The 21,389-nt window shown below is 38.5% G+C and overlaps 1 protein-coding gene across 1 annotated transcript in view; it reads left to right on the forward strand.

Annotated features, from left to right (window-relative positions):
* ELL2 (elongation factor for RNA polymerase II 2) overlaps nucleotides 1-21,389 on the forward strand; it is a 69,176-nt gene that overhangs the window by 40,335 nt on the left and 7,452 nt on the right. The window contains exons 3-8 of the mRNA XM_039239381.1: nucleotides 1,015-1,136; nucleotides 5,916-6,079; nucleotides 12,541-12,800; nucleotides 16,152-16,276; nucleotides 16,429-16,516; nucleotides 18,225-18,795. Coding sequence (XP_039095312.1) covers nucleotides 1,015-1,136; nucleotides 5,916-6,079; nucleotides 12,541-12,800; nucleotides 16,152-16,276; nucleotides 16,429-16,516; nucleotides 18,225-18,795 — 1,330 coding nt within the window. The remainder of the gene's footprint in view (nucleotides 1-1,014; nucleotides 1,137-5,915; nucleotides 6,080-12,540; nucleotides 12,801-16,151; nucleotides 16,277-16,428; nucleotides 16,517-18,224; nucleotides 18,796-21,389) is intronic.

Raw genomic sequence — 21,389 nt, forward strand, 5'->3', positions numbered from 1 at the left:
AGCAGGGGAGGGTCAGAGAGAGAGGGAGTCACAGGCCGAAACAGGCTCCAGGCTCTGAGCTGGCAGTCAGCACAGAGCCCGACGCGGGGCTCGAACCCACGAACCGCGAGATCATGACCTAAGCGAAAGTCGGACGCTTAACCGACTAAGCCACCCAGGCGCCCCGAGGGTGGCACATTTTAAAGACAGTTGTTTGCAGTTCATTTGTTCACAGATGTTTACTGAGTTCCTACCATGTTCCAGGATGATGTGCCTAATACAGGGGCTTACTGATCGAGAGCAACCCCATTCCTTCACTTAATGGGGCTTCCCATCTAGTAGAGAAATTAGACCTTGAGTAAGAGCATAAAAAACATTTGCCTTTTCCACAGTGTTGTGTGGGGCTCAGCTTTGGAGTGCCCTATGGAAGCATCTCTCCAGTCTGCTGACCCTATTCGGTAAACATGAGCATGAGTCAGAGAATCTTAGGGCAGGGAGAAACACCCATCTGCATTTTGGTGTGAATGTAATTATGGCATTAGTTTTATGCTGCTAGTTGTTCTTCAGAAATATTACTAAAGAAGCAAGAATTGAAATGAAATGTGCATATAATAAGAGGGTAAAGAGTGGAATGTAGATTCTGTCTAAGAGACCATTTAATATCTAGAAGCTATTCAGCAGAGTGCCATGCCAGCCAAAGACAGAACCTTGTAGCACAAAAGAGGAAGAGCTGTTTAGCAAATTCACTAATAACTCTTTCTTGTGAACTGTAATCATTTTCTAGTTTGAAATGAGGGTTCCTCTTAAACTATTGAGCAAAAGTGATTACTAACACTTAACGGGTAGAAAAATTGGAATGAGAGTCTGGTGAGTTATAGGCATACTTGCTAGATTCCTTCAATGATTTGGTGATTTAAATGCTCAAGAGGGCTTGCATATAAAATGAATGTCACTTGAAAAACAGTTAAGTCAGTCATCAGATCATGGTATGTCAAATTTATAATTTGAGGTGTTTCTCTTTTTCCCTCACTTTAGCTTGTCAAAATCCCTAAAAATGATCCCCCCAATGAAGTGCATACCTTTAACTTCTATTTGTCAAATGTGGGTAAGGACAACCCTCAGGGCAGCTTTGACTGCATCCAGCAAACATTTTCCAGGTAAGTACATTTCAAGGTATGCTGAAGGGAGAATACTTTTTCTTTGAAAGTTTTTTTTAAATTAAATAATAAAATCTATAATAGCCATTCCATAAATGTTTATTGAATTGAATTATAGAGCTCATTTATTAAGAAATATTGAGCACCTATGTACTAAAAATTATATTTGTCACTGGGATACCAGTCATAAAAATGTTAAGATTATTGCTCTTGGGGATTTTTAAGGCATAAGTTTTTTATCTATAAAACATTTTTTAATTAAAGACAAGTTTAAGCATTTTTTTAAAGTTTGTATTCATTATATTTAAATAAGAGTGGCTTATAGTATACTCAAGGGTAAAGGAGGAAAAAAATAGATATATATCCTTTTCTTTCTTCCTGTGCAAGCCTTGTTTCAAGATAGATTTTCAAAATTTTTTATGTTGCAACATAATGGAAGCTAGAAATTAACCCCAGTATAGCAGTCACTTCTAATTTTAAAAGGAGGGAGGCAGGGAGAAAGACAAGAATATACACCCATATCCCAGGGTACCATGGAACCCTTATCTACTTAGGTCTTCTGTAAACAATAAGCTACTTGTGTGACTCTTCTTTGCTGTGGTTGTTTCTGATTAAAGAATAGGCCTCTTGAGTAGGGGGAGTTTGTTCTGCCCATGGATAAAGACAAGGCCTTAGAACACACAACATCCCGAGAACATTGAAATTGGCCCAAAGTGCCCCAGGACGTCATCCATGCCTATCTCTCATCTGTGCAGTACTTGAAACTGTGTTAAGCGCTTGCTGTGCGTGGGAGAGAGGAAAGGAAAGCTGTGTTCCAGGGGAGCATGGGAGGCAGAGATACAAAATCAGAAACTTCACTGAAAGAGTTCTAAATTTCTCTTCCCACTTAGGGTAACTAAATAACTTTCTATTCTATCTTATTATGCCATTTTCCCTGAGTTTATGTTAATTTTGCTATTTGAAAATTGACCACCCCAAACAATTTCTGTGGAATAAATTGTATATGTTATAGATTATACAGACCTTTCTCTACTGTCCACTGTGATAGCTACTGGCTGTATGTAGCTATTTACATTTTAATTGATAAAAATGAAATAAAATTTGCAATTTAGTTCTTTGCTCACATTCACCACATATTATAGCTCAACAGCCACATGGCTTATGGCTATCATAGTGCACAGGACAGATAAAGAACACTGTCATGATTGCAGAAAGTGCTATAGGACAGCATTGCAAAAGATGACAGAACCATCAAGTTTAAGGGCCCTGGGTGATTGTGTCATTCAGCCCCTTCATTCTACAGATGACAGATCTACAGTTACATTGCTGGGTAGTTGATGACAAGACTGAATGAGAACTGGGTTCTCCCAGTCCAGTGCCCTTTATACACCACAAGGCACACTGATTTCTAATTGTGGTGCTATCACCTATAATTCCTGTCTTTAGAGAATTATTTTATTATAGTGAGAACACTCTAACCTCAAATTCAACTATGTCCCATTAGGAATTTTACTGAGCAATATTCCCCTCTTCAAAACCAGTGATAATATCACAGGTAATATGGTTTCTCCCTCAGAACATAAATACCCTGTGTGTTTCTTTCTACCTTGCTTGTTGGAGAATTGAATTGAAGTCACTTACAAAATGCTATATGATTCAGCAAGAGAAATGAAACAATTATTGTGAAAAAAGTGGGGCAAATACATTAGTATGATCTAAATATGATTTTAAAGTATGATCCAACTAGAAAAGTATGATTTAAGGTGCTTTATAAAATGGTCTTGTATGGGTATAAATTGAGATTTGCCACTATGAAAACAAAAGCCCTGAAACTTTTAGTTCTGAACCTGACAAGCAAACTTTTTTATGACCTCACTCCACTTTCCTTTTGAATTGAATTTTCATATTTCCCATGAATCTTGTCTCTGTTGTAGTTGTGCAGGCTCCTTTAGAGTAGAGGCTTCCTTATACCCTTTTTCTAGTCTTACTATGCTGGCTGAGCTCAAACTAAATGCTCTAAGTAGATGTTCACAAAATAGATACTAACTAATCTCCTTTCTTTGTTTTTACATCTCCTTGAACCTCACTGTAATCATATCTAAAATGGAGGAAATCCCAAAGTCAAAATTATTACCTTTCAAAAATTCCTTAAATCTCTCCATTCACAGGCCTCTTGAAGAGTAATGCACATTCTATTATAGGAAGCAGTGAGCTAGGCTAGAGAAATACTCTAGGAATGTTTACATGCCTATGTCAAAGTATTTAAACATTTAAGGTAACTCAGTTGAAAAGGGATGAGTGGACAGTGCTACAAGAGAGTAGCCCTTCTGGCCTGCAGGGTTTAGCTCTACTTTGTTTTCATGTAATGATCTGTTTCTTGACTTGGTATAAGCTGTAACTCCATTGTGATTGGTAATAGGTTCAGCCTATTCTCACTGTGTAAATTACTTAATAAATACATTCAGTGGGAGATGTTGAAATCCAAACTTCCTGCCAGCAGACCTTCATACTGTAGTTTTTTCTTCTCATTTATTCTCCTCCTTCCCACTTTGCCTGAGAGTTAAACCTTCCTCCCTCCTTCCCTTCCCTTCCCTGGCCTTTCAGCATTGAGATATGTGCAAGTCTGTCTCATAAAAAAGAAAATAAGAGCAAAAACAACCACCCTGTCACTCACTCTGCCTGAAATGTCACTTCATTCCACACCATCCAGCAGAAACATACACCCCTAACAGGGCCTGAACCACTGGATAAGAACCCATTGAATACTTATTGGTTCCTTATTGTTCTAGACTTGTTGCCAGCATTTAATAACTGTAGACTCTGGTTCTTGAAACATTCTATTCTAGTGGCTTCCATGACACACTGTTCTTCAAATTTCCCTCTACCTCTTCAACTATACTTTTTAAGCCTCCTGTGGTCATCTTTTCATCTTCCTCTTGCTTACTTTAACTGTTAGTGTTCCTCCCAGTTGGTTCCTTCCTGAGACCTCACCTTATTTCTTCAAAGTCATCATGTCCAACACTGAACTCCCTTTCTGTCTTGTAGCTCTACCCCAGTGCCTCAATAAATGGCAGCTCCACACACCTAGTGCCCTGTCTCTACCTGTGGCTAATTACTTATCAGATCCTGTCAATTCTGCCTCTCCTCAGTATGTCTGGACTCTGTTTACTGTTCTGCATTCACGCTGCCCTACACTGGTTCAAGTTCTCACTTCTTGCCAGTAATCCTCCAGTAGCCTCCTAACTGGTCTCCTGCATTCACTTTTGTGCCCCCTACCTCCCAGTCTTTTTTCTTCATCCAGATTGATCTTTTTACAGTACAGATGAGATATTTTCTCTCCCCTGTTTTCAGCCTCTGTTTTTCTTGGGTTAAAGTCCAAAATCTAGGCTATGACCTTCAAAGCCCTATATGATGTACTTCTCATGCCCTCTTCAGACTCATCTCTAATTGTCCTTTCCACCTCTCTTTGACCAAACTGAAAACTTCCTCTGTGATTCCCCCTGGGCCCGCACAGACAGGTTGGTTATCCTCCCAGAAAACTTCTGTCATCCCTGCCCCTCCCTCTCCGGTCTTCCTCCTAGATCAGCTACGGCATCACTCCCTCTAGAAAGCCTCTGCCTTGGCCACAGTCCTAATGAAGTACCTTCCTGGGGTTCCCTGCCCCCCTGGCATCTATCACACTATATCATAATTCCCAGTGTGCTCATCCTTGTCACCCATTAGACAGAGAGCTCCTGGAAGGAGGGACCACGTCTGTCTAGTCCATGTCTCTGTCTGTCCCTCACACGTTACCTGGCATGTAGTCCCTGCCTAATAAATATTTATGAAATGAAGGAACTGTGTATTTTTTTAAATAGCATTTGTACAGTTATTAGCAATTTATAATTTTAACTTATAAATTTAAAATTATAAATTTATAATAAAATAAAAATTCTGTTAATCCTATTTGTACATCATAACAAAGCTACTTCCAAATAAGCTTGGAAATAGAGTATCAGATCTATAGCGACATTTTCATTACTTCTATATTCCAATCTGTTTTAAGGCCATAGTAATTTCTTTTTAAAATACCAGGATAACTGTTAACGTGATCCCCTAATATTACCATAATACTTTGAAACAGAACCATCTTCGAAGCCAGTGTTAATATTTATGATTTTTTAACTAAAAGTTTTTCAAAAGCCTCTTGTCCAGAATTTTCTTCAATATTTGCCAAACAAATAGGTCATCTTCTATAGAGATTTAACAAAATAGTAAATACAAAGTCCACAAATGTTTAGGATCTTTGGGCTAATAAGAAATCCTAATGTTTGGCAATATTTTGGTCTTAAAATTAATTATCTTATTGAAAATAAAAAGCATTACAGTAGGTCTGTGTCATCTAGTTTTAAAGCAGGCATATTCTGGTTTCTACAGAGGCAAACTAAACATATTTCGTATCAGTAGTAGATAACTTTTTTTAAAAATGAAAGTAGAACTACACTGCTTATTGAGACACTGGTCTTCAATACAAATACTAATGTTTTTTCAGAATTTTACAGATTTGGTCTCCGGTAGTTCATTTTACCCATTCTATTCAGATTTTGAAAAAAAGTGATACGAAATGAAGGAGAGAAATTTAAATATTTTAAATTTCAACATTTTAAATTATTAATATTAGTTATTTCCAGATTGCAAAGCTATTAATTGAATGCTGATTTTAGGGTTATACAGTTCTCACTTGCCTTTAGTGTGCAAAATGAGGGACATCTCTAACAAAGCCACTGTCTTACTTGACAGCTCTGGAGCCTCCCAGCTCAATTGCCTGGGATTTATACAAGATAAAATTACAGTGTGTGCAACGAATGACTCGTATCAGATGACACGAGAAAGAATGACCCAGGCAGAGGAGGAATCCCGCAACCGAAGCACAAAAGTTATCAAACCTGGTGGACCATATGTAGGTTTGTATAGATATCGTTCTCCTTCTCACTGAATGATTGGAATAATTCAAGACCACTGTAGGTAAATATTGGTAATATTAATTTAATTTTAACATAGAATTAGCTTCTAGAACATTTTGAATAACATGGTCAAAAATCATCTGTTCTCTTTACACTGATAGTAAATTAAACAGATAGAAAATCCTGACTCCTTTATTGGCTATTTGTTATTATTTTACAGTACTGGGATTTGGCCATGTTACTTTACTGTGTGAGGTTGTAATACTGGTACCGTTGTGTATTCTTTGACACTGGGTAATGTTCAGTGATGGACAGTATAGGTCTTGTTTTGCATTGTAGGGTTATTTTTACAGTAAAATCGATTAATAGAATTTCAGAGGATCTTTGCGCAAGGAATTTTTATTGCAAAATATAAAATGTGCTTATAGAAAAGCATTAGGGTGATGCCTTTTTGGTACATCAGTTGTGATGTCGTTTATAGATTCTCATCCTCATCTGTCCATTAATTAAGAGTCTTCCCCATCCCCACCATCTTTATCATCAGCTCACACAAATATCCATCAGATTGAAGGGAAGAAGGACCAGACCAGCAAGATGAATCTCTTCTTTATGAGCAGTGACCGTAACAATTTTAAAGAGTTGATTGACAGTGACAATTAACAGTAATAGGGAGAATTATCAAGAGTGAAGAAGAGCTCTTTGAGGCTTTGGTCAGTTTAATAACATAAGTCATCATACATAAATGATGAATGAATATTAATTTGGAAATGTAAGTATATACAAAAAGAGTCTCTTGAATGCCAAATTCTTTAATCAACATTGTTCCATGGTTTGGTTAAATTTTACTTCTGTATTTTCCCATTGCTGACCCAGCTACCATACATTCAGCTTTGAGAAGCTCCACTGGTGTCTTTAATAAGTATTTCTTTGGAACACAGCCAGTGCTCCTGGGACTTGGTGCTTAGCTTAGATACATTTAGTTTGGTTTAACAACAATTCATGGCTTCCCCAGGTATCTGTACCCATGGGGCCCATTCCCAACCCAGTAAGTAACCAGCAGTGAGATTTTTCACCTTCCCTTTCCTGCTGAGTGAGGTAACAACTTCCAACTTCCTTTCTTTCTCTTTATTCTCACAAGTAACTTAATTAACTTTCTCTTTAGTAGGCTAAATCTCAAATTGTTTTAAAAACATCCAAAATCTGGCACACTTAAATTAAGTATGAGCTGTGAAAGTATTTTTTTCTACTCTGTCCGATACCACTATTTATAAACATTGAGACAAATTGATGTGTTTGACAAAGGAATAGAAGACTGAAGCTATCAAAATGATTTTTTTCCCCTCTTAGTAGAACTAGCTGAAAAACTTCAGCTTGATTTATTCCAAAGTTTGCAAATCAGCAGTGATCCCTGTACCTTTCCATTGAATGATCCTTGGGTGTCCCATCTGTTCGTGTGTTTGTTTGTTTTGATAGGGTCAGGTACAGCTTATCTGCACAGCATGTTACACAGCAAACTTTTCAACACATAAAGTCACATAAACATACCCTTCAAGGAATTTTAGAATTTGCAGGGTTTCTTATAGGCACTACAGATAACTTACATACATTTTTTAGGAGTGACTACATAAAATTTGAGGTTATCTAAGTTTAAATTTGAACCACATTGCATCCATGCCATTCTCAGACAAGCCAGCCTCCCTCTCCACACACATATGTCTGCCCTACAGAGCCCTGCAGTCATATCTGCCGGCCTGTGTGCTCCACTCTGCTGTGTCCTCAGTGCCCCGGTGGCCCGCCAGCACAGTATAGTGTTCTTCTCTGGTCTTAAATCTTGTCATTAACCTCCTCAGCCTTTTATTCTCTGGGTCAAATAACCCCAGCTCCTTTTAACTTTTCTTAAGATGGCCTGTATCCCAACTCTTTCATTATTTTTATTGCTCTCCTCTGGACTGCCTCCATCTCCTCACCTCAGAATTCAAAACTTCAGTTTTTGATTTTTTTTTCACTCTTCTTTATTATGGTATATTTTGACCTTTTCTTTTAATCTTATACTTTGCTAGTCCTTTACCATGTTTCTTTCCTTTGGGGCAGCTCAGTTTGTGTCTTCCTGTTTTTTTCAGTACCTCAAAACTGACTCGTTCATTTCTTTCGCATACTAGTCATTCACCTTTGAATACTAATAGGACCCAGTACTTCTCGAGTGCGTGCTGCGTAGAGACACTAGTTAGCACTTCACATGTAGTTACTCATCTATATCTCAGAATCACCCCACAAAGGAAGTAATGATTGCCTCTCCATTTTATGTATCATATAGGTGGTATCAACAAATATCAAATGGTACTGGGTTTGGCCTCTTAACAAGCTGTGTTATTTTCTTAAGACAGTAGAAATTCTTCAGTTCAGAATTGAATGTATCGTAGGAAATGATAGCAGAAGCTCGCCTCTGCCACCTTAGAAGTACCTGCAGAACAAGGCTGCTGTCCACAGCGTTGGCCTGAGTGGAGGACAAATGGGAATAATGCTAGTCGCTCTGAGGGGCTGTGGTGGCACAAGGCCAGGCCAGGCCTCTGGCAGCCGAATTGGGCCATAAGCTCAGTATAAGGGGATGAAGACTGCTCCTACAGTCACCTGGCCTAGTCGCCCAGGAATATGAGCTTTTGGGACCCTCTTGTAGACTGAGAAAAAACAAAATCTATTTTGCCTGGAGAGAAGCAGGAGAAGCTTTAACCTACAAACCATCATTAGTGTTTCTTCATAATATTTCCACTTCTAGTCAGAACATTTATATCAGTGGTGAGCATTTGTTGTGTTTTGTTTAAGAAAAAAACAACAAAATCACTAGTCACTGCTTCCATTTTACTAATAAGTCTGCTCACTGACTTCTACCTAAATTCTGAAATTTTATTGAATTATAAAATTATAATACATGCCAATATTTATTTAGGTGTATAAAATAACCCAGCCAACCTAATTTCTAGGATTCTTTTTCTAATTTTCCCAACTTCTGCCTCATCTTTTTATTTTTGATGATGTAGTACATGTTAGAATGACATTGGACAAATCATTTAACATCTGTGGACCTTAATTTTCTCAATTATCAGATAAGGGGTATTTGAACTGGATAACACTGAAAGTCCTTTGTAGTTAAGACATTTGTGACCATTACGGATATATATCTGAATAATAAACCTTTGAAAGAGGTGATCATAAATGCCAAGTGGTGGAGATGGTTTCCATTGCATCGGATTATGTATTTAACCATGACAGTCACCCCGTCATCAAGGTCCTGCCAGTGTTTTTAAAGCACTGGGTCAGTGTTGCCAGGGCTTCTGATCAGGTTCCACAGAACAGAAAAACAACCACAGAAGATGGCTGCAGTCCCTGCTCTCTTTCTGATGTACTATTTTAACACCTTCCTTTCAGGTTATTTACTCAGAGCCAGTAGACAGATAAATACTTTCACCATCTCAATTTAAATGGAGAAGCTAGAAGTAGACTCCTTGTTATGAAACAGCAGTTCAGATATAGTCCCAGATTACCCAACTCTGTCAGACCCACTGCTGCTGTTTATATAAGGGGCCTAGGGAATTGATTAGCAGTTGGGTCTGGGAAGAGAATTAAGTTCTCCCACCGGCTTTATTAAAAGGGATTTTCTGAAGCAAATGTAAAGAAATAAAGCCTTTCTTCTTTCTGCCCACTTTGAACTGACATTTTCTTGCCTTTTTTTTTTTTTTTTTTTTTTTTTAAGCATCTCAATTCTGTAACTACTTAGAGTACTGATGTTTTCTTCATCTGTTACATGTCTTACCTAGAACCAGAGGACTCCTTCCTGGTTAAATAGGCACAGATTGATGGGGTGTCAGCAAGCAATCTTTGTGTAAAACTTAGTGTGGCTGGATTGTTCTTTTAGCATTTAAAAGAAATGGGTTACCCCACAAGTGTCTGTTTAAAGGGAAAATAAGAGCGGGACTCTGGCAGGCTGAGTCAATAGACCATGCAGCACTTGATCTCAGGGTCCTGAGTCAAGTCCCATGTTGGGCATAAAGTTTACATTAAGAAAAAAAAAAAAAAAAGGAAAAACTAAATAAAGGAAAAATGAGATACAGGTGAAATGAGTGTACTAGGGATAGGAGATTCATGTACCAGTGACAGCTGCTGTCATGTTCCTGAGCAGATTTCTTGTCAAACATACTTATGCTCCTCTTAGAGAGCCTCCCTTATTTGTCTGCCCTCTGCTTGCTTCAGGGAGGGGCAGGGGTAAACTCAGGAGAACTTGGGGCTCTCCTGAGACTGAGGATCAGAGGTGGGTCAGACACACAGAGGAGGTGGGGCAGCCTGCAACACACTGGTAGTACTGTCACTTCTTATTTGCTTTCCTTGCTGGCTTGAATTCATTCTAAATGACCAATCATGGTGTGTGTGAGCTTAGCTGAAAAACATTCTCTGTCTACTCCCCTCCCCAGAGAAGAGTGGTGGGCAGGGCTCCATAGTCAGCTTTGTGTGGGGAAGTATAAGCTAACCAGGTTTCAAAGGGTAGGGTAGGAGTGTGGGATTTATAGCACTTCCTAAACTTTTGTGACCCTGGCTTTCTTTTTCTCCCCCCACAAATTCCAATTCAAATTTTAGGAACAGTGGTGTTTGTTAATACTATTATAACTAAGAACGGGTAGAATAGAAGGTTTGCATTTGCCACTATAGAAATTTCAGTGTGTCTTTGTATGCTAGCATCCTGGCAATGTGGGGAAATACAGAACACAGTGATTCCAGCCTCTGTGCTGTGTACTTGCTCTCTTGCTGTCATTCATGTTGATACTTGGCTAGTCATCAAATACTGAATCAAGGTCTGCTTGTGTATAAAGCAGCCACAGCCCTGCCCATATGGAGCTTACAGCCTAACATAAAACAATGGCAGACATTGGGCATTTGTTCATAATACCTTTCCCACAAAGAAGTACATGTAGGAAAACTTAGGTACCACTTAATAACAGAACCTTCCACATGCCAAGTGAGCACTTTAGCATTTGAGCTTATCCCATTGAAAGCCTCATTTTTCTCATCTGTCATTGGGACCATGTCCATTGCATCAGGTTACTGTGAGATTTAATGAGTACAAAGTTTCCCCCCCCATAATTAGTTCACAATAAATATTAGTTCCCTGCCCATCTGACATTGATCTATCTCTGAGTTAAGAAAAATACAGAAACTAGATCTAAACCTATCTCCAAAGCTCTAATTGCACCTTAATAGGTTTTCTTATCACTGGATAGTGTTCCTTTAATGTTGAATTCTGTGGTTGTGCAATATTTTGATCAGATATTTACAATTTGTTAGGTCCAGACAGTAAGGAAATATATACATTACTATCGGTAAAGCTCTTGTTCCATTAAGCTGTTTTCACCCCAGACTGCAACACTGAAGATTAACTGCTTTTACTTATCCATTGTTTCTAGTTGCTAGGCTTGTCCCTAATTCAGTTGCCCCACGATATGTGTTATTACCAGTCCCCCACCCCCTAAACCACATGGCATAGAGCTGGAAGTCTAGAATGTACTAAAGGTGCTATAAGAGTCCACCTCAGAAATGATAAAATGAGGGTCTTAACACAGCAGTTTCATTCTGATTTTTTCTTCAGCAAGGAATGGTTACCAGGTTTTGTTTTTCTAGAAGGAACCACTTGTCACTTCTCAGTATTAGGTTTAAGCAGAAAGTGGGTTAATTACCAAACGGCACTTGCCTGGAAGGAATGATGGGAAGGCCTCCTTTATACCATTTTCCATTCCTCTAATTCACCTTTGTAGCCTCAGCCCTGCAGAGGAGATATCTGCTTGTCTGACCCTCTGAGAATTTTTGTTGGTTTTGGTTTTTGACTCCTAAAATTTGTTATGGCCTATTGAAAAGGAATATGTCTAATGGATGCCCTTGTGACTGTTGACCCAAATTATGCCTGACTTTGTGATTTCTGCTGTGAAATTAAGATAATTCCCCAGCTCAACCAAAACTGTGTTCTTAGTGAGCTACAACAGGTATTACTCACATTTCACATTTGTTATATTCATGTTTGCCAAAGAAATCACATATATGAGATATAAGTTCTGTGAATAGCACGGGTAAGCATGGAAATTACTTTATTTCCACTTAACATGAATTACCTAGAAACTTAAAATTTCCAACCAGTTGCTACAGTATGTGTGGCTTGGCTCATTACTACCCATACATAGCTAAATGGCCAGAATAATTCTATATACATATTTATTCTAATAAATTGTTTTATCAAGACAATTTCAGTCCAGTTACTCAAAAAGCTTTTTGTTTGCATATCTCTTTAAAGTAAAAACTGAAATGAAGTGGCCTTAATTCCTTCCAGAAATGAAGAAGTACCTGAATCAGAGTTGAGCAAATTGAGATGCTCATTATATTCTTACCCACAAATGTGTAACAATGTCATTTCCACTGGACTTTAGGGAAAAGAGTGCAAATTCGGAAAGCGCCTCAAGCTGTTTCAGATGCAGTGCCTGAGAGGAAACGGTCAACCCCCATGAATCCTGCAAATACGATTCGAAAGACTCACAGCAGCAGCAGTGTTTCTCAACGGCCATATAGGGACAGGGTGATCCACTTACTGGCACTGAAGGCCTACAAGAAACCGGAGCTGCTGGCACGACTACAGAAAGATGGTGTCAATCAGAAAGACAAGAACTCCCTCGGAGCGATTCTGCAGCAGGTGAGACACCCGGACAGAGTCCCTCCGTGGGCCTTGTTGTTGAGAAGTTCATTTCAGAAGGCTTGTTGTTGTTAGTATTATTTAAGGTAGAGAAACTTCAGATCATTTTGATCAATGGTATATGAATTATAACTCTTGAATATTAAGCTATCTTGTTTTAAATGTCTAATGAAAAACTAATTGAAATGTGGTCATTTATAGTAGGTTTTATAAGTTAGAGGCTTAAAAAAATTTTTTTAAGTAAGTTTCAAGTCATTATTTTCATTTTGGTTAAACAAATTTTGCTCTGAAATTTCATTAAAAAGATTTTTTAAGCTTATTTATTTATTTATTTTTGAGAGAGAGAGAGCACGCACATGCAGGGGAGGGAGGGATAGAGACTCCCAAGTAGGGTCTGCACTGATAGTGCAGAGCCTAATGTGGGACTCAAACTCCAAACTGTGAGATCATGACCTGAGCCAAAATCAGGAGTCAGGGGCCTAACCACTAAGCCACCCCGACGCCCCAAAAAAGTGAGTTTTTGTTGGCTGTTTTTGGTCTTGGATCACCTAAAGTATTACTGTGATTTTTATTTTTGTAGACGAGGTTGTGCAGTTTATTTTTTATCAGTCTTTGATTTGTATAAGCTAGAATATTTTTACCTACTAAATAGTTTCAAATGTGTCTTGCCCTGCATGCTCTTTACTCTCCCTTTTACTGCCACTGAGTACGCTGAGATCATTCACTTGTCTTCGTTAAGGGATTTGAATGTGTAAAGTATTACCTTTGATCAACTACCTTATAATCACAAGCTTAAGTATAAAAGTAGGTCGTAAATTTTTTTGATGTTACTAGTGTGTCCAAATTATAACTTCCTATATTTTTCATATTGATTTGTGGTCATAAATGTTGATTAGTATCCAAATCAAAAAATATTTTTTCTAAAGCAGTAACGTTTCCACAGTTTTTAAACTTCACCATTAAAAAAATATAAACCTACAGGTTTTCATTTATTTTTCAAAGAATAACACCATTAAGTCCATTTTTTCATCTATTCTCTTACATTCAAGTCATGAAACTAAATATTATGAAAGAATAAAGCCAAAATCTCCAGTTCTGGGTTAACCAACCCCCCGTGTATCTTGGGCATTCTCAAGGATCTTATTAAATTGTTTGAGCACTTTTTGGAAACAATTTAAATCCATATGTCACATAGCAGTTTTAAGAGCTCAAAAGACAGGGTGAAAGAATGAATGATGTCAGGGGGTATGTGTGTTTTCATTTTTTTATTTGGGGAAGGAGGAAGGTTCAGGTCACACATCACAAAATACCTGATGACTGAATCAGGTAAATCACCTCCTAAGGTTAGACGATAAGATGGCAAAATGATGGCAGAGGCAATTCATTCACACAGAGACTCTTACTGATGTCAGTAGTTACGCCACTATGTATGTGTATATGGACACAAATATATTAAAATGTAGGTATGCTTATTTCAGCAGCAAATGGGACATGAGTGTCATTATGTTAATCATTTGGCAGAATCTAGAGCATAATCTCATCCTAGAAGCACGTTAGAATCTTCTGGGCAGCTTTTAAAAAATGCCTGTGTCTGGACTCTAACCCAGACCAACTAAATGGAGCAACTAAATGGATACTGAGCCATTAACTGAGAGGGAGAGGGTTGGCAAAGGAACAGGTGTATGGAAGGCCACTAGGATTTCTGTTTGGAAGATGTCTGTTAGACAACAAAATAGTGATGGATGTTTAGTAGTGACATATAAGGCCATGGTGTTGAGACAACAGTTGGAGCTGGAGTTGTAAATTAGGAGATAGCAGCACATCTATTGGCTATTGAAAGCCTTAGAGCTGGCTCAGTTGGAGGAGCATGGGATTCTTGATCTCAAGGTCATGAGTTCCAGGCCCATGTTTGTTGTAGAGATGAAAGACAGTAAACAACAAAGACTGAGGGCTGAATGAAATAATCTTAAGAGGAGATGATGACAATGAAGAATACAAGGCAGACAGTAGGTCCTAAGCACAAAAAAGACAAAAAGGGAGGAGGAGGAAAGCAGGAGAAGGTCCCATTACGAGGATCTGAAGGACCTAGCCTGTAGTCTTGAGGGTATAGGAAAAAGCTAAGCATTGTATCTTTTCCACTTTGAGAAATCTGATTGTGTCTCATTTAATTGACTTACAAATTTGAATCTTAAGCCTACCATTTTCTACTTTATAACACCATTAGTATTGGATTAATGTTAAGCTGTTAGAAAAGCATAAACTATCACAATATATTTGATAGTACTTTAAAAAGACACAGAAAGAAGTTATTAAAAAAACCATTTCTGGGATATCTGGGTGGCTCACTTGATTGAGTGTCTGACTTCAGCTCAGGTCATGGTCTCCCAGTTAGTGTGTTCGAACCCTACATCGGGCTGTCTGCTGTCAGCATAGAGCCTGCTTCAGATCCTCTGTCCCCCTCTTTGTCTTTCCCTCCCTATTCACTCTCTCTGTCTCTCTCAAAATAAGTAAACTTAAAAAAAAAACAACAACATTTGAGTAGGAAATGACAGGAGGATTACCTTTCTGCCAGCCTTAAAAATGACTCTTGGTTTGGCATCTGAATCTATACATTCGTATTGTTAATGGAATCTAGGCCTGGACACTCTAGGAATTGCAGTTAAGCGATAAGAAAAGATTACACTTGAGAATAAACTAGCTGAGTAATAACAGTAATTTGGGGGTTATTTTGCTGTACGTTTCCATTTATTGGTTTTTGGGAATTTCAAGGACTTTGAATAAGTGGTTCTTCAGGAGATCTGGCAACTACAAGAAGCTAGCTTAGCAAGCCAAGAAAATGACAGACAAGGGCATCAGAACTGATACTATTTATGGAGATCATTTCTGCTGATTACTGAAGGGAAAGTTTATAACCCAACATTTGGGCACTGTTTTGTTTCTACTTAATACAAATGATCAAAGATTTTTTTACTGTGATTCGAAAGTAATGGAGTTAATAGCCAGAAGTAAATAATGCAGTTGTTAAACCTAACTCCTTTGACTAGAAAAACTTGACTTAAAAAAATAAAAATAAATAAATAAATCTGCCTCCACTTTTTGCCTCAAGTAGCCTGTTTGAGTAGAAATGTCATGTGGTGGACTTTCAGAGAAAAAATATTTAGCTGCATATATAAAGTTTTAATTCTCCAAATGAAGTCAAACAGCATTTATTGATACCTGTCATATGTAAAACTAGCAGTCCCTATGAAGCCAATTGGTACAGTTGTTTTCAGTGAAAATGCAGAATCTTGCCTGTTTTGGGTTAGGACATAGCAAAAAGATCTAATGCTCTGTTTTCACACCATGTGCCAGGTAGCCAATCTGAATCCTAAGGACCTCTCATATACCTTAAAGGATTATGTTTTCAAAGAGCTTCAAAAAGACTGGCCTGGATACAATGAAATAGACAGACGGTCATTACAGTCAGTGCTCTCAAGGTAAATTTTTCTTCTTTGAAACCGATCAAATAAGTGATAATTTTAGTCATTGTTATTTTAGTGTTGAAAAGGAAAAGAGAAGCAAGGGTAAGCCTTTTATCGTGAACATTTGAAAATTCTCTTCATAACTGGAACATACGTATCCTTTACAGAAAACTAAATCCATCTCAGAATGCTGCCAGCACCAGCCGTTCAGAATCTCCTGTATGTTCCAGTAGAGATGCTGCATCTTCTCCTCAGGTATTCACAACATTATATAACCACAGCCCTGAAGTGAACTCTAGGGGCCATCTAGTTCAAGTGTGCTGATGTATGCATGAGAGAAGTGGGGCCCAGAGCAGCTGCACAGCTTGCCTACCCGAAGTCACACAGCCTGCTCATGGCAGAGCTCTGTCTAGAATTCAGGTCCTGGCTCATAGCCTTTTCACTACACAGCACTGCTTGTCAAAGTGCTTAATATCTACTTTGCTTTTCCATATTTAAAGTTTACATTTTATTATAAGATTATCTACTTTTCTATTTGGTCACTACCTAGAAGACTTAACCAGTCCCATATCCAGTCTCAGATGATATAGAAAATTGAAGGTATTTCATATTACCTGAAAAATATTCTTGAGGAAAAATGTTTTTAAAATAAGCAAACAAAAAATTCTGTCCTTTTCATACATGCATCCCTAACGTATTTTTCGATCAAATCCCAGTCAGAATACTCCAATTAGACCTCACTCATTCCAGCTTAAAATATCCCCCAAGAGAGTCTTTATTTCCCTGATTTGGGGATTGACAGTGGGACAGACCTATCCACCCCAGTGCTGCCCCCATAGTGCTCCTCTTTCTAGACCCTCCTCCCAAGTATTAGGGAGACCAGACAGATGTGTGGGCAACAGTAAGCATGCTGTAGGGAAAAGGCTACTCACATGTCAAAAACTGTTAGAAATCTATTGTGAGGAACAGGAAGAACAAGATAAAAGTAATTCTGCCCTTGCATGTACATTGTCTATGGAAGCCTCACTTTTGATGCCAACTACCATGAAGTTATTTATACTGTGATCTAATTATATAATGGCTGCCAAATCAATGGTGCTAAATTGAAAACAGAATAATTAATGGGATGATTAACTGTTATTTTCTTTCAAGCTGAAGTTTAAGCCATGTTATATTGGATGTAGGCTTCGTACTTTTCAACTATCTAAATTTCCTTTTTAATTTAAATATTGTTTGCTGGATTGGGTTAGTATCAGGATAATTTTTTTTTAATTTCTGAAACACTAATTCCATATCATTTTTATGCACTAGTTATTAAGACTTGTGTTGCAAGCTGATGAAGAGATATATTTATAGGGGAAGAAACTGAATAGCGTTTCGGCAACAATAGAGATCCTTAGAGAAATTACTTTGAAGGTGCTGCCTATTCCCATTTTAAGACAGGTGAAACAATAAATGGCAGCCAAAATATTCACAAGTGGAGCATCTTAGCACATTAGAGGAGATGAAATAAGTGTAGGCTTTTGTTGCCCTTTACCTACCCTTCTTAGTTCTGACCGAGTGAAGTGGCACACTGTTTTCTCCTCTCTTTTAATATAACTGGTCACCCATGGCCCACAGAGGAAGGAGGTTACCTCTACTTAATACTGTCCTAAGAGGTATAGTCCACAGAAATGCCAGAATCTCTCGAAGAACTTAGGGTGGGGCTAAATGATAAGAAAGTATATATACTCCAAGAAACATGTTTGCCAGATTCTGCTTTTTTTACATTAGATATGAAAATTTATTTCCCTTTTGTTTGTGGATTGTTTGTTCCTGCCTAACCTCACAGAATGGTTAATACAATGCCTGTGATAAGCTTAAGAATGAATAAAATGACTCAGTTGTTCATATGGTAACCAGTGACGCAGGTGTTGAGTTTTAACGCAAAGTGGCTCATTTTTTCCCTGCCCCTCCCCCACAGAAACGGCTTTCAGATTCAGATTTCATTGATCCCTTAATGAATAAGAAAGCTCGGATATCTCACCTGACAAGTAGAGTGCCGCCAACATTAAATGGTCATTTGAATCCCACCAGTGAAAAATCTGCTGCAGGCCTCCTGCCGCCTCCCGCAGCTGCTGCCATCCCTACCCCTCCACCGCTGCCTTCAACCCACCTGCCTGTGTCCAACCCTCCGCAGACTGTACATTCTAACTCCAATTCCCCTAGCACTCCAGAAGGCCGGGGGACTCAAGACCTACCTGTTGACAGTTTTAGTCAAAACAGTAGTATCTATGAGGACCAGCAAGACAAATATACCTCTAGGACTTCTCTGGAAACCTTACCCCCTGGTTCAGTTCTACTAAAGTGTCCAAAGCCTATGGAAGAAACCCATTCAATGTCTCACAAAAAGTCCAAAAAGAAGTCTAAAAAACACAAGGAAAAGGACCAAATTAAAAAGCACGACATTGAGATGACTGAAGAAAAGGAAGAGGACCTTAAAAGAGAAGAGGAAATTGCCAAGCTGAACAACTCCAGTCCAGATTCCAATGAAGGTACACTTTTACCTCTGTAAGACCAACTGCATGCGCTAAGTGAACAGGCAGAGTAGACTGTCCTGAGTGAGATTCTGCTATTTATTTAACTAGTAATGCTTTTTTTTATCAAATGACCGTCTGTTAATGATCTTAATAGTGTGCTTTGGAGCTTTTTTTCCCTTCTATTTAGCATCAGTCATTTTTGGTCTCTTTTTAGCCAGCTATTAAACATAGTTTCTAAATTTGATAATAACATGGTAACATTTGAAAATGACTGTTAGCCTCCAGAGACCCCCTCTCAGAAGGTAGACCTTGTTGCTCTATTCCGTAACTGTCAGGGTTTTGCACAACCTTAGCATGACCTGTTCTCTGCCATTCTTGAACTAATTTTACCAGACACACAATTAGCGATAAAAATAATTCTTTTCCTTCTTTGCCAATGAAACAGGGTCACCCTGCCTTAATTAATGTTAACACAGGGGAAATGTCAAGTTCTTTATAAAACCCAGCAAGGTAAGATTGCATATGCAGGCCCATAACATCATCTCTATTCAGAGCGAAAGCAATTTGTCTTGTGCAAGGCTGTTGGCACTTTGCCTGACAGATCTTAAGAAATTCTTTTTCAGTTTTGAGAACACTGTTTTAGTAAACTAGCATCGATTGTTATTAGTGAAATTTAGCCATTTCAAGCCTCTGAAAACTTGAAAAGTCAGATACCTGGAGACGCAAAGAAGCTTAAGATAATGCTTTACTTGTAAAGGGAAGCTAACCATAGAAAGACCACTTACCCTAGGTGTGATGGTTTTTAACACTGAGTAACAAAATTATATTTTTCTTATTTAAAAGCAGGTTGTCCTCTAAACCTTAATGTCCCCCAAACAGCACATCAAAGATTCAAGCCCCTCATTTCGCATTGTTGCCAATTTTAAACTCAGCATAACCAAAGCAAATTTCTCGAGGAAAATACAACTTTAGAAAAGTTACTTTAATGAAGAGGTTAAGGAGTGTTGTCCTTCTGTAATTTGCCCATAATACTGGGAGTCTGTAATTTTAAATTTAACTGACCATTTTCACCACACAAAAGGAGCTTTACAGAATGGTAAGATGCAATGCCTTCACTGACCTGGATTGACTACACTGCACATCACAGCTTATCTGTTGAAGTATTTAGATCAGTGTGGTATTATATAGTGGCCCAAAAGGTAGGTGTAAGCCTTTTCCCTCACACTGTTGTACTTGAATTTGCCAAGTCAGGAAAAGGCAAGCAGTAATAACATGTTGTGTTCAGAGTTAGTAAACCATGTTCCTGGGAATATCCCAGTCTACATACCTTCCACCCTGAGTCAGGCTAGTAGTGCTGGGAGGATTGAATCCCAGTATGTTGATGGGACACCTGGGTGGCTCATTCGGTTAAGCGCCAGCTTCAGCTCAGGTCATGATCTCACGGTTTGTGGGTTCAAGCCCCGCGTCAGGCTCTGTGCTGAGCCTGGAGCCTGCTTCAGATTCTGTATCTCCCTCTCTCTCTCTCTCTTTCTCTGACCTTCCCCTGCTCACGCTTGTCTCTTTCTCTCTCTCTGTCTCACAAATAAATAAATAAAAAACATTTAAAAAGATTAAAAAAAAAAAAAGAATCCCAGTATGTTGAGACGTATAGCAAAGTTTAAGCATTCTCAGAGTTGGAGGTTGAAGAAGCAGACCTAGTCTCTGAATCCTTCACTTTCAAACTGGAAAGATCCAGACCCACAATCCCCTGAATCTGTTAAAATGTATCTAGGTCTGTGGCAAGGAAACAGCTAGGTGACGTGCCCTTTGAGATTCAGGCTGCTGTAAAAAGGGGGGGGGAGGGAGCCTCAAAATCTACACACACACACACACACACACTAACAACAATAAGGCCACAGAATCTGCATAATTTATTTAGTGCGCTTGGTCAAATTATCAAAAATATTCACTTCTGTTTTATATTGAACATGTATGTTTGGCAGCAGGCAGGGTTAGGATTTGAGTTATTAACTTAATTCTAGTTTGAATGATAAAAAGTTACCCTGATAAAAAGTCTAAACATACCCTTGGGAAAAGTTGCATTCAAACAGATAGAATCCTGACTGAGGGATTTTTACACATTTTCACAGCATAGCCCTGAATGACTGGCACTTTATTTATTTGTCTATTTTTTTCTTTTAAAAACAAATCTGTGTAGTAGTATGAGATTTAGAGATAAGAAATGAGAGGGATGTAAATCGGTGTTCAGTAATGACTTATTTTGAATTACTTTAAAACTGATATGGGAAAGCTTCCTACCCACTTCCACTGTCTGCATACAAAAAGGGTGGCAATAAAATACAGTGACCTAAGCGGTCTGCTACCTGACTTCATTGTCTCATCTGCCTTGTTCGAATCCTATGAAAAGTAGATGTTGATGTAAAATTTGTATCTTCCATTGTCTGGCCGCATCTGCCACCACAGTCTTTGAATTGCTGGGCAGATGCCACAACTGTTATTGAAAGAATAGAAGATTGACCTTGGGTTAAGATGGAATTCCTTTATTGTGCAGACACTGTGGTAGCCAGGGCGCTTTCAATGCCTGGCGTCAGTTCTGCTGGCCCTGCTCA

Source organism: Hyaena hyaena, unplaced genomic scaffold (genome assembly GCF_003009895.1).
Source record: "Hyaena hyaena isolate Hyena2069 unplaced genomic scaffold, ASM300989v1 scaffold_156, whole genome shotgun sequence".
Classification (NCBI taxonomy): Eukaryota; Metazoa; Chordata; class Mammalia; order Carnivora; family Hyaenidae; genus Hyaena; species Hyaena hyaena.